Here is a 13,458-nt window from a genome sequence, read left to right on the forward strand (position 1 = left end):
ATGTATCTTTTTCCCGCATCTCCTTCTTCTTCAGCTGTTTGAATTACAAGACTTTCCGTAGGTAATGTGTTCGTCACACGTCTCGATTCCAATTTTACTCATTTTCAATTCGACGGTTTAGGTTTATTCTTGATGTGTTCCACTTGTTTTGTTTTTTTAAATGATCATTTTACTGCTTAGAATTATCGCACAGTATACCGTTGTTATTCGCGACGATTTTCTCCTTGTTTTTCTTCTGCCAAACCGATGCGTGAGATGAAATTACTCTGGATCAGTGAATAGAGGGCCGATCCGTATACCATGGTCTGCGACTCCCAAAGAGTCACTTGTTACTTACTGTGCTATACCTTCAAGGTTCTTACGTAACCGGCGGTTACGTAATCCAAACAACGTAATGTAACGTAAAAAATCTAATATGCAGCCTTGTGTGCCAAACGCACGGACACACAAAGGCGCGAGTATCGATGTATAAATTTTAATTTCTTAATTACGGATATATCGCATCACGTGCCTACATTGTACGTCTACCTAAGAGGGTACGTTGATATCGGTGTGTAATAAGCTGTATTGTGTTTGCGGAAGTACGCGTTGGCGTACAGGATACCTTAACGGTTTAACCGCTAACGAGAAGATCGTATTCGCAGAAGAGAATTCGTAAAAACGTCAAATGAAACGGAAACAATCAACGTCTGGTAAAAAATAGCACAAGTTCTGGGTTAATTGCGTTATAATTGCCGGCGATATATATTATAGAAATTAATATCTAATTATATATTGTATCCACGTATCCACATATTATGAGAAGATTGAAATCGGAAAATGAAAAATCAACACGCGAGTCTGTGATATTTCGAATGATTTTAAGATTTTGTTATTGAATTTCGCGGACAGAATTTGTTTCGACGTAATTTTGACGTCGAAATTTCTTGAGGAGTCTGAAAGTTTTACAATTTTTTATTCCTGATTGATGTCTAGTGTCCAACTATTTGTATAAAATATACACGTATAATTGTAATTATTCAAAATGTCGGTAAATTGCATTAACCAAGAATTCATTTACGATGATAATTAACGAATCGCATATTATAACGTTGAAAATTGTCCTTATTGTTTTCGTTTTCGACAATATCCGTATGTTCTCTATGATATGAAAAAAGTGACAACCACGTACAGTGCTGCGCAAACTTTCATGAATATATACATATGCTGGAAAGTAGTTGCTTGCACGGTTAAGAGCATTGCGAATGGATCGTCAAACATAGCTCAAGAAATTTGTCAATATAGCGAACTTTTTAAAGCAGCTAAGACGACGATGATATACATTTTTGGAGCGAGAGAGAGAGAGAGAGAAAAAATAATGAATATTAAAATTAGAAAAAAAAAAAAAATTAAAAATTACAGCTACGAGTCGAGTTCTGGAACAGGATTCGCAAACTCAATTACGTATTGCGGATATTTCGTGATAACCGCAAACATTGAAATATCCGAATCAGTGATTCGAAAGGCACGTGGATGCAGGTATTTTAATGATGACGGCTGACACAAAGGAGGGACTAATTCGCCCGTAGGTGCGGCCTATCTGCGTAAGTGAACCAGGTTTGTCGGCGTTCTTTCTTAAATTTTCCCCCTTCAATTAAGAAACGAAAACCTCGCGCAGTTTTACCGCTGGGTAAGGGCAGGTAGCTCGATTCGATTGCGTTCTTTATTACCGACGGTGCAAACGGGGACGAGACAAAAAAGCTTTTTACCGATTGAGTAAGTGAGGTTAATACGCAGACCCTCTGTTTTACCGACATTTGGTGAGGAGGAGAATTCCAAAAAGAAAACCAACCATCAAGAAATTATCTCCAAGATCTTTCCGCTCGTTTCTACATCTCTTTTTATGCTCTGACTAATTGCATTACCTTCGATCGCTCTCGTTCACAAGTCGAAGGCTTTTTTTATCTACTGCGGCAATTTTCCTTAACGATCAAGGATATATCGTAGTTTTTACCGACGGAGAAAATTAAGGTTATTCGACGAGTGAGTAAGCCGGGATTTAGAAATTGTTGAAAATATTTCATCAGAACGACGTTAGGTCCGTACAAAATATCGGAGATTAATCGCGAAGCTACAAAAATGGACAAACACATCGGGTCTATTGGATAGAAAGAAGAAGAAAAAAAGAAACCGTTAGCATTGGCTATTTCGTTTGTTTTTTAGCATGGCCGCGTGCTTTCGAAGAAACAAGATAATGACGTAAAACTAGCCGTCTACTTTTTGTTTTTCACTTTGTTCATTGAATTTTAGTATACCTATATATATATATATATATATAATAAGTAGATAAAATAAAAGATAAAGAAACGAATTAGGTAAGATATCGATGCGCGGCCGTAGGAGGAAGGCTCTCGAATTAGTGTCATCGGTTTAAAACTGCTGCTTATATCGCTGGATACCATCACAGTTCGACGGATATACCAACGTGTCTGCTATGTGTATATATTTATTAACGCGGTAAAGAAACCCGCGCGAACGATCGAGTCAATGACCCTGTAGCTCGCCGCAGTGCTTTAAGCGTAAAATCTTTCACACACACGTGCATACGTGTGTATATATTCGCGTTGAAAATTCGTAATTCACATCCGCGTATATCCATCTTTGAACATAAAAATCATACCTGACCGACGATTAAGAATTCGTACGAATTAACGATCTGTTGAAATGCTCAAGCTTAGTTAGCGGACGAATAAAGTGACGAGAGAATTTTGCGAAAAACGATATATGCGCGTATAGCTTGCAAGTTGCTACACGCTTGCAATTAATTAATTGCTGCATGTTTGTTGTTTCAACTTGTGTATAAATGACTCGCGTAGGTCATCGTGAGACCGCGTCGGTCCCACATTACGTCATATTCTGTGTATGACCGACGACGGATGATAGCGCGTAGAGGAAGGAAGGTCGGTCCATACCGGGGAGCTCGGATTATAGATATAGTTGTAGAAATAAATTTTTCTCCTTTGCCTATTTATACCGGATGATCGTATCGTTCGCGGTTTCGGACTGCACTGCTATACATGCATTACATTATACATGTACATACTCATACATATACATACTCTCTTTGTTACAGATGCGTTGTAGTTTATATTTGCGAAGATGATTTATTATTTTTTACAATTTTACAAATGTATATATATATATATGGAGAAAGGTCAGCGGTTTGTTGCTCCGCGAAAGAAAAAACGAATGCTAAAGAAATAAATGAGGAAAAAAAAAAAGAAAGTAATTTGAGAATCTCTGTGTATTGCTGCTGCTGCAGAATATCTATCTATATACATTATATGTGGCTATTTTTACAGTCATTGCATTCGCGACGTTAAACTTTGCAGAGACAGGCGAGACGATTCGAAATAATTCTTAGCGCCGAGGTATATTCGTTTTTATCCTCGAATTTTACCACATTTAGCAATGTATCGAAAGAAAGATACTCGGCATTAGGAATCGAGTCGACCCAATTTCTTGACTCAACGATCGGGTGATTAAGAAGTCTTTTATTTTGCGGAAAAAGTACTGAATTTAAGTCTCAATAAATCCATGCAGGAAGGAAACATTAAATGAACGCATAACGCGTTAAAATCAAGATGTGTAAAATGATATTGATTGAAAAATATTTTTATTCCTGTTATACGATTTGATTCTTTATGTCTTTTCTCTCTAAATTTCTTCCGGCTTTGAAATAAGAAAGAAATTCGAATAAACGTAATAATCATACCGTTACAAGATGTAACTTATTGTACTCTATAGATGAGTATAAACTAAAAAAAAAAATCTTTGCATATCACGAATCAAGATTTAGCGCGAATCGTCCGCACATATTGCGTGTATAAAAATTTTAATAAATAATTACAGCAGTAGCAGCAACAACAACACACGAATTTTCGCCGCATGTAGCATTCCTTAATGGGCATAACGTACGTCATAAAGTAAACGTGTATAATCGTTACGAGCTCTGTTGAATTATTCCGTCGTATAATACATCCGATATTATACAGAAAAATGAGGAAAAAAAACCAGGTAGGAACGGTACATACATAAAGGCTTGGCAAGATATTATCATCATCTCTGTGCACAGCGTAATCTCAACGAATTTACTGTAACTTGAACGTATATCGAATGTAACGCGTATTATATACGCGGCCATACGCGTCCGTTACATACATATAAATAATAACGTTGCATAAGCACGAGGTTGAAGTTACAAGTAACGTTATCGCAACGAAACATTCGAGGGAAGATAATAATTATTTTCTTAATTTTACAATGATTTTCAAAGAACCAAGATTTCGAAATACGAGTGTCTTTTGTTTCATCACGGTTTACCGAGTTTCAGGCAATTCGAAAACCGCTAAATAACGGCTTTTCCTCATCACGAATCATCACGACAAAGTCGCTAACTTCAATGCGGTGCATGTGAAGCACAAAGCCGTTTCGGTTGCTGATGAGACGAGCGAATTAAAGTTCGTAAATTTATAATACATTTGTTTATGAGAGATTGACAAATTTATCGCCGCATTGCCGCAGACGCGTCAAGCAAGCATCGTGGTGCATGTCGCGTGTTGTTATTATACCTATACGTTACATTATCGCGTATACGTATATACAATTATACATATGCATGTATATAAACATAAATATAAGATAGGCGCATGTAAATAGGAACGTAGGAAATTTTCTTCACTCGATTTGAAAATAGAACGTGAGAACAAAGTCCTTTCTCGCCTCCTTCGCGGTTTACTCGCAGAGACAGAGAAAAGCAATCATCCGAAATTCCCTGCAAAGAAAGGCAGGAGAGAAGATGCCATAACTATAACTGCTAAATCGCCCACGCGTCCTTCGCTGATTCATCCGCTACTTTCCTCTTGCTCGTACCAAATATGCGATACGTAACGAAATAATTATTGTCGCCATTTATTTACGGGGTAAAGTTTAGAAACACCTGTAAGACGGACACTTGTACCGATGTTTTTTTCTTAATCGAAGGATCAGAGAACGATAGTTGTAATCAAAATGTAGTTCTTCATTACAGGCGGGGGGATGAAACGTTATATCGGATGATAGTAATGATGATTTATACTCGGTGAAGAGAATGGGATGAAACGAGGAAAAGAGGCATGCTAAATTGGGAAATTTAGTTTGCACGGATGTCGAGACGACGTTGAATCTCGTGAAATTGCGCAGCGAGTACGGAATTGTGTAAATAATAGACAAAGCGACGGCTGACTAGGCAGCGTGACAGCGCTATACGCTATAACTATATATTATACGATACGTAAAGGCTAGGCGCTGGATTAGTTTCACAATTTATTTTGAACGCGTTACAAACATCGAGCGGTTGAACTGATAACTGAATTTTAATTTATTTCTAAAATTGATAAACCCCAAGGCTGCAGTTGAGTAGCCGGGTTGCGACATTGTAAATTGTAAGGCAACGCCATCTCACACAACGACGATAAGCAACGCACACACGTTGCATCGAGCTTTGAAAACTGCGTCAAAGAAGCAAGAATTTTTGTTTCAACTAGAAGGCAGATAACTCGAGTTATTTAATTAACAAGTATCGTTTCTGTCATATCTTCAAAGACAATGGATAATAGTGAAGTAATAATCGAATGATGTAACCGGCAACAAAGATGTATACTACGTATGCTTTACAAAAATAAAAAAGTCAACTTTCATCTACCACGGTATTTAACGTACAGACACGATCGGTCCAGCATCTCGAGGAAAGTATGCAGTTTAAGTATTTTTCAGGTCAAGGAATCCGATTGTGACAATAGAAAGTTATACTTTCCGCGTATTCGTACAGTTCTGAGCCCTCGAAGTTGACGAATTGTTGACCAGTTTCTCAAACGGCGAGATGGAACAAACTGTCATTTTCATCTTTCGGAATGCTTTTTTTTTGTTTTTAAACACTGAATGAGAAACACCAATTTTGAGTCCAAATACGCAGTTTCACCTACAGGAACGTCATAGCCTTACTTACCAATCCAACTGGAAGAGTTTTTTCACAACGAGAAACGATAAATGTAATTTTTGTCAATTGAAAAAGGAAAGAAAAAAAAAACTGCCAAAGCAACCTCGTGAAGTGCTTGATCGCAAAATAAAAAAAAAAAAAAAAGAAACGCTTCTTCGTGAATCGACGCAATATTCATGAGTTTTCCAAAGCTAATTTTTCTTAATTAATCCGTCTGCTCTCTCGTCTAGCTCGAAACGTAACATCTCGACAACAGAGAAAGAGGAAGGGAGATATTTCGATCGGTGAATTAGGTAAATTTAATCACCGAAGGGGAACTGCGTAACGGATTGTTTCGCCTGCAGAGCAGCCGGCACTACACAAGTAGCGACGGCTGTCTTGCGAGCTTAGGTAACGAACTCGTATTACGGCTGTGACGTGGATTCGCACGGACTTGGAGGTCTGGGAATTATTTGAGGGAATTTTACTGACTGGAGGTGAATAGCGTACATACCCGATTCCGATGAATACATCGCGGAGATGAAGGAGGAGGGGAGAGCCTGACGTCTCTTACGTTATAGACTGGCACCGATTGAGGCGAACATATAATGATAACGTGTTACATACGTACCTGGAACAAAAGCAGAAAGAAAAAATGGGTGTTTAGTCGATTTCGAGCTCGATATACAAATAACGATATTTCGCTGTAAGTAATTTTGAGACGAAATTTTGAATGATCGTATATAAATTGCACGAAAAGATTGAAACTACGCTGTAACGACATCGAAATTTTGTTCTGACAACGAGAGACCTGTAAAATCCACGGCTGTGAGGACGGCCTTACTTACACCGTCCTGCGGTTTGATCCTTGGATCTTGGACTTTTTCGTATCAATTATTACACGCTTGAAAATCAAATTTTAACGTTGAAAAATGAATTGAATTCTTATTCTAGTTCTACAAAGATTGAAAGGCCGTACAGAGCTTTCCTTTTCCACTATAGACTTTTTTTTCCCTTTCCCAGCGACACGGGCACTTTCCACTAACAGCTGAACAAACCAAACGTGCAGGTGATTTCGTTTTCGAAAGAAACGTACAAGGTGAAACAAGGCCGAAGTTGGTGACGTAAACGTAACGAAACGTCACGGAATAATTCGTTTGTATAATTTTAGAAGGATTATCCGAGGCGTTGGCTTTTCAAAATATAAACATATCTTCTTCGTTACGATGTACTAGCTGAATTTTAGACAATCCCAAGATTGCGAAAGTAACGATTTTTCTAAACACGAGTCGTTGGAGTAACGTTGCCAACTTCAGCCTCGTAAGGTAAAGTCGCGATTATCAAACCCATGTGACAAAGTGTCACGAAAAGAGTCGAGTCATGGATTACAAAGTACCAAAACAGAGCTACGAATAATTCGCAAGTTCTGAAAGATGACGAAGACGAAATAAGGTAGGTAGGTTTACCGTTGGCGAACGGCTTAATATTTGGCATATATCGCATACATCGTCAGGAACGAAGACCGAGATCATCATTTTGTTCCTCTTGCGTCCCATTGGCCGTTTAACGCGTTCAATCAATCTTGGAACCCGGCCGATCGGCGCCGAACGACGGATGACGCGGGATGGTTTTGCATGAACCGATATCTATCCGCCGTCACTGATAGTCATTGGCACAAAGGTGAGCTGCACTGCGTCGACCTCCGTCTCCACCATCACACCACCTCTCCACCGACACTTCCACCACCACTATCGGCGAAATCGAGTCTAGCCTAATCGCGACGATCGTTCGTCGATAGAGGAGATCCTACGAGTAACGCGACGTAGAATCCTGCGGAAAACCGTTCGAAGAGCGACACTGCGACACTGCGATAACAACGCCGGTACGCCGCTCGGACGTCGGTCTTCGACAAAAGTCTTTCCATCGTTGTTTCTAGGCCGCATTTCCCGTCGACGGTCTTCGGGTCGAATCGGTTGACTTGACCGATCCAGAGTTAGCCGCTAACGTCTGCGTACAATGCTGATTTATGGAAATTATTCCAAGCCGGCTCCTTCGGTGACGGCAACATTGTTTTCCACGAGAATGACGCGGATAGGTGATCGAGTGACAAGTCGACGTTGGGGTCAATCGATTCGCCGCTTAAAAATCAACGCCGCGATTTTATTTATTTATTTTTTTCCTTGTACAGACTTTTTCTGCCACAAAGAAGGTGGCGCCGATTTTCCTCGAGGATGCGATACCGTGTTTCTAAATATGAATACTTTAACCCTGACTAACGTGAGAAATGGGTACACGACTCTTGCGTGCATTTGCCAGAAAAAATTGCGAAGCGAGAACGAAGAACAGATTTTCGTAAGGTAAATAATATTAGCTTGGATGCGTTTTTATCGGACCTCAAGACACACCTCGTGAGAAACTGTTTCGTTACACGGTTGAAGAACTTTTCGAAAATGGTAATTTTCACGAATCTGAAACTTCGTAATATCCAGCAGCTCGACCTTCCTCAGGTTTCTTAATTACGGTACAAAGTCACGTTATCGGATCGTCGCGGCTGTCGGATTTGAAATTCGACGTTCGAAGAAATCAGTGTGTTTCGATTCGGCGCGATCATACATAAATATATTTTACACCCATTATTCGCTGGCTGATTTGAAATTGAAATGATTTCGGTGTAATCGGTGTATATTTATCGGTTTGCCCTCTTTGCTTCTTCTTCTTCTTCTCCTCCTTCTTCTTGTTCGTCTGTTTTTTGAACATCACACCGTTTGGCACGGCGACTCACGTCACGTATCTTCCTCATCCATATATGTAGTATACGAGACAATATTCCCAGCCGCCATATCTCAGTTATCTACTTGACAAGACGCGATCGCTCACACGGCGTTGCTTTCCTTGCCCACAACCGACCGGGCAATTCAGTCCAACCTTGTAACAATTTTTACCCCGCCACGCGTTATTATACCCACAGCCATGTGGCATAGGCATTTATTTCCCTGTACCCAGTCCTCTACAGCTCATTACAATTGCGAATTCATTGGCGAGTAAGCAGCGGCGTTCAAGGGTCGTCGAAGAAGCGATTATGCATACTTTTAACATATAGACCGAACGTGCGTAAGGAAGCAACGTTAATGCAATATTCAATAATGCAATAGAGAAGAGCGCGGCAGTTGGTGAAACTTGTTTTTCTTCGCGGCGAACACGACCGGATAGATGCACGTTTTGCCGAATTGAAAATAGCGTGTTTCTTTTTTTCCTTGGCAACGTACCAGCCCAACGTTTATCAATTCAAACGAAAGTCACCCCGGTTATCTTATCCCCCTTGAAATCCTGCCGCGTTCAACGGTGTTATAATTTCTCTCTTATCTTACATACCGACGACCGCGTCTCTACGAAATAATATATACTGACCTACGATAACAATTGGTACGTTAAATGTGAGCCTTGTTGTCTGACAGGCGCTAATAAATCACCCACCCACAACCGACGTGCAGCCGGTGCCATTCGCTAATCAGCAATTTCCGAAATTCGAGGGAGTGGAATAAAAGTTTTCGACAATTTTCAGTTGGAATAAATTTGAAACTGCGTCCTCGCCAAATCTCCGCCAAAACTGTCTCTGCGTAGCAATTATACTCTCTCGTTGTCTCTCACGCGACCCTGTCAGAGCGGAGTCAGCGCTTTTCTTGGCATACGTGTCTCCGCGAATTCGCCACGTGGACAGAAACTGACGTATGTACGTATGCACGTCGGTGTACCTTTGCCCACCGCCTCGCGGCATGTCGCGTATTCACGGTTCACCTACGAAGCACGAAAGAACGCGACACTTGCGAGATGGGTCTTGCTTAACAATCGGCCAGGATCTTATCTAGATGTGTCCAACGGCGAGCTCGGTTCCTAGATTAGACGATAGTCGGCCCGCAGCGCTACGAAAAACATGACAACAACAAGCTCGCTAAATTTATCCAGCAACGTATAACCTACCGCGTACACAGTGGACCGTAACTCGGTTACGAAGCCTCTGCATAGATCGGTCTGGTCGACGTTGATTCGCGACTAGGTTGCACACGGAGATACAATGTCGGGTCAAATTCAACGGCGCATCGACGTTGCGGTAATTGGCAACGGACGAGCAATGTCAGTCGACTCTGATACCGAAAAGTTTGTCGCCTACGCTTGGCAGCGTACATTTGATCCAGTTTACAGTTACGCCATGTATCGGAACGCCCGCGTTCTACTCTTCAATCAAGTTGTTTGGCGACAGTGAGTACAGGATCGTTTATCGACGCGTCCGTGCGACGTCGCTCTGGGACGTGATTATTTTTCAAATGGTCTCTCGATGTACAACCGAGCCGGTTGCCGTTATTTGCAGGCCAGGTGGACTCCAATTCGCACAATAGAAGAGCCCCTGCTTTCGATTCCGAAATTTTTATGCGGGTCCGTACGGCCGTTTTTTTTATACAAATAACTCGATCCCACGCGGTGCGTCTTCGATCATTGTAAAGGAAACGACTGTAATGTAGTCCAATTTACGGGCCTTGACCCCCAATCGACTCTACGGACGATCCATGAACCGATATTCTCCAGGGTCAACTAGCCGGACACCTAGTAGATAAAAAGTAGATGAGGAATACTTGCCGCAGTGTCGGACCGTCCCTGTGTTTCGGGAAAAGTTTTCTAGAAAAGGTCGCTTCCAGACTGCATCGTTTAGCCGGCGCGAGAATGCGTGAAACTATATTTGGAACGTCGCGGTCAAGATCAAGCTGCGTGCATGCAGTGCTCGTAGGCACCTAAATCGAGAGGAGATGTCGACCGCGCTACTTTGAAACTTTGTTACAAGTGACAATTGAAAGAAAAGCGATTTAGATATCATGTTGTACAGGAAATTGAAACGATGATCGGTAGCCGGCGGTGCTCTTGAAATTTTCAATCGACAGTCACGAATTCCCCACCCTCAGAGGTCAGCAGTCCATTTTTCAGGAATTGTGTTACAGAGTGTCCAGCGACATCAGAATTCAAAATTCACTTATATTTCCCGATGCACGCTTCCACGTCACGCGTTAAGTACGGAGGCAAACGAACAAAGTCACGGCGGCGTACACGTTTATCCCTGTGGTTTAAAAATTTTTCTCGCGCGTGAGAAACCTCGAGTCTCCGAACAACGCCGGTAGCGGAGAACACAGAGCGAGATGATTTGGTAAATTGGGACTTTAATACGGAGTCAGGGTCCTGTGATAGCCGGGTTTCACGGCTTGCCGAATCTTCTTACAACATCTCGAATCGCGTTACTTCCTTCAAGTTGAACCGCGCGCGGCGTAAACGCTAATTTATTCAGTCCGCGCGTAAGGTAGTCGCTCGCCTTGAACGGAAGAAGGATTCCAGTAGTGTTAGAGAGGCACGATAATTATCGACAATGGCGTCAATCCGTCGGAGAGCGCCTCGTATCCATATCGTTAATCTCAATGCCCAAAGAAAGCGCGGCGTCGTCGTCGGTATTTCAACTAATGCACGTCAATGGGCATGTGTGATAATCTTCGGAAAACAAGAAAGTTAAAAGAAAGAAAAAAAAAAAAAAAAAGGTATAAAATGACGAGTCCAACGATTCTCCGACTTGCGCTAACCGTGAAAATTACAATAATAAACGGGGCCAAGCAAGATAATCACCGTGGGCAACGTCATTAGGAGGTCCTTGACTTTCGTGTACGTAATTACGCTGCAGGCAAACAAATTCGAGTACCTGTTTAGTATAATAGCAGTGCGTGTAATACGCGGACTCCAAGATGCAGAGTTTGGTAATTTCGATATATAATATGTACGCGCGGTATAGAAATGAAAACTGACCGCAGACAGACGTCACGATTATTAATAACTATGTCGATTATGCTGTAATCGGCAATCATGGTGTCCGTGTACAAATTTATGTGCACGTTCTCCGAGCGAAGAAAAAAGTGGCGACTATTGGACTTTGATTGACCAGTGGTAGATAAAAGGAATAATTATGCACATAAAATTTAGGAATATAACGGTGAATTTTACTGAAAACACGTATACGCGGTTGAAATTGTTGCTCGAGGGCGTTCGATAAAGTAAATCGTCGATAAAAATACATTTCGAAACCTGTAAAAGGTTCGGTTCGAAGATCGTGAGCGAGATTTTCACCGGATTCCCACTCCTACGGAAAGATAAGGGTCACGGAATACGTTTAAACGGTGACCGGTTTTAACTGTTCCAATACGTTAAAAGAGATGTCGTTAAGCAGATTTGTGCCATGTTTATTTAACGATTTCTACAAACGATATAATTACGTAATTCACTGTAACATAATTACGGACGTACACAAATAGGCCTGGATTAATAACTGCACTCGATTGCTGAATGCGGTGGTCAGAAATAGACGGTGAAAAATATGCGTAACGAATTTCGTAAGAAAATTCCCTAGAAAATAATTCCCTACCTTATGCGCAGTGCATTCCTGTCGGTGTTTAGAACATTTATCGCGCGGACTGTACATATATTTCACGCACCGTAGCTGCGGATATGTGGACGCAAGGCGTGTTGGGAGTTTATTTTCTCGCTGCAAGTAGAGATCAAGAGAGAGAAGGTGGTGGGAAGGAGCTTTTTTACTTCGGCGGAGCGTTCAAGGTCGATTGGAATAGACGCGAAGAGCGAGAAAACAATTTGACTATTTCTACCATTTTGCATGTTTATACGTTAAAGTTCCTCGCTTCGTCTCGTCGATCGCTTATTCGCGCTGCAACAACGAGTCTATTATAGATATCATCAGCTTATCGAATCAACCGGTCAGCCAGCCGGCCGTTGGCCACCTAGCCAATTTCTTCCTTCTTCCTCTCGTTTCTTTATTCTTTTTTTTTTTTAATTTTTTTTTATTTTTTTCTTACGTGGTTCTCGTACATCGCGTCATGTAAATTCAAGGTTTTTGCGATTTCTTCTCTTCGTTCTTACAGAGGATTTCGTAACGAGTAATAAGAATAATACAGTGCGCGAAATTAGTCGTCGCGCTATTGAAATAATGCTTTATTTATTTATTTTTTTAAACCGATCCTCCTGTCGCAATAAAATATTCCAGATATTTCATTTTCAGGATATGAGATATAGCGATTCATATCAGAATTGTAGTTTTCCATCATTCTCTGTCTCGCTCTGCGTTGTTTTAAATTTGTCTGTTTCTCTAGCAGTAAATAATATTTCGGAAAAATACTGCAAGTTAGATTAACGATAGTTTCGTCATGGGGAAACGAATGCAATAAACGTTCGACGGTTTAAAAGACACAGACTTAAAAACAAACAAAAAAATTAAGCTAAAATTGAGAATGAAAAATAGAATAAAATTTCCGATTAGAGATCTAGAAAGGTGAGTCATAAAAACATTTTCCTCCCCCACCGTAGAGGCATATTACGTGCGTCACCGCCGGATGATTTACAGGTATAATCTCATGCACGCATCATAA

General features: G+C 41.0%; 1 protein-coding gene across 7 annotated transcripts in view; it reads right to left on the reverse strand.

The window, feature by feature from the left end:
• Positions 1–13,458, reverse strand: part of LOC124185279 (segmentation protein cap'n'collar) — a 119,530-nt gene that overhangs the window by 90,450 nt on the left and 15,622 nt on the right. Inside the window, exon 1 of one of the 7 annotated variants that reach the window (XM_046575870.1) lies at positions 7,501–7,629. The exons of 5 other annotated variants lie outside the window; for them this stretch is intronic. In XM_046575870.1, the coding sequence (XP_046431826.1) occupies positions 7,501–7,551 (51 nt within the window). In that variant the 5' untranslated portion in view covers positions 7,552–7,629. Of the gene's footprint in view, positions 1–7,461; positions 7,630–13,458 lie in introns of those variants that run through there. One more of the 7 variants, XM_046575869.1, reaches the window with a different exon arrangement.

The sequence above is a fragment of the Neodiprion fabricii genome, chromosome 6, assembly GCF_021155785.1.
Source record: "Neodiprion fabricii isolate iyNeoFabr1 chromosome 6, iyNeoFabr1.1, whole genome shotgun sequence".
Classification (NCBI taxonomy): Eukaryota; Metazoa; Arthropoda; class Insecta; order Hymenoptera; family Diprionidae; genus Neodiprion; species Neodiprion fabricii.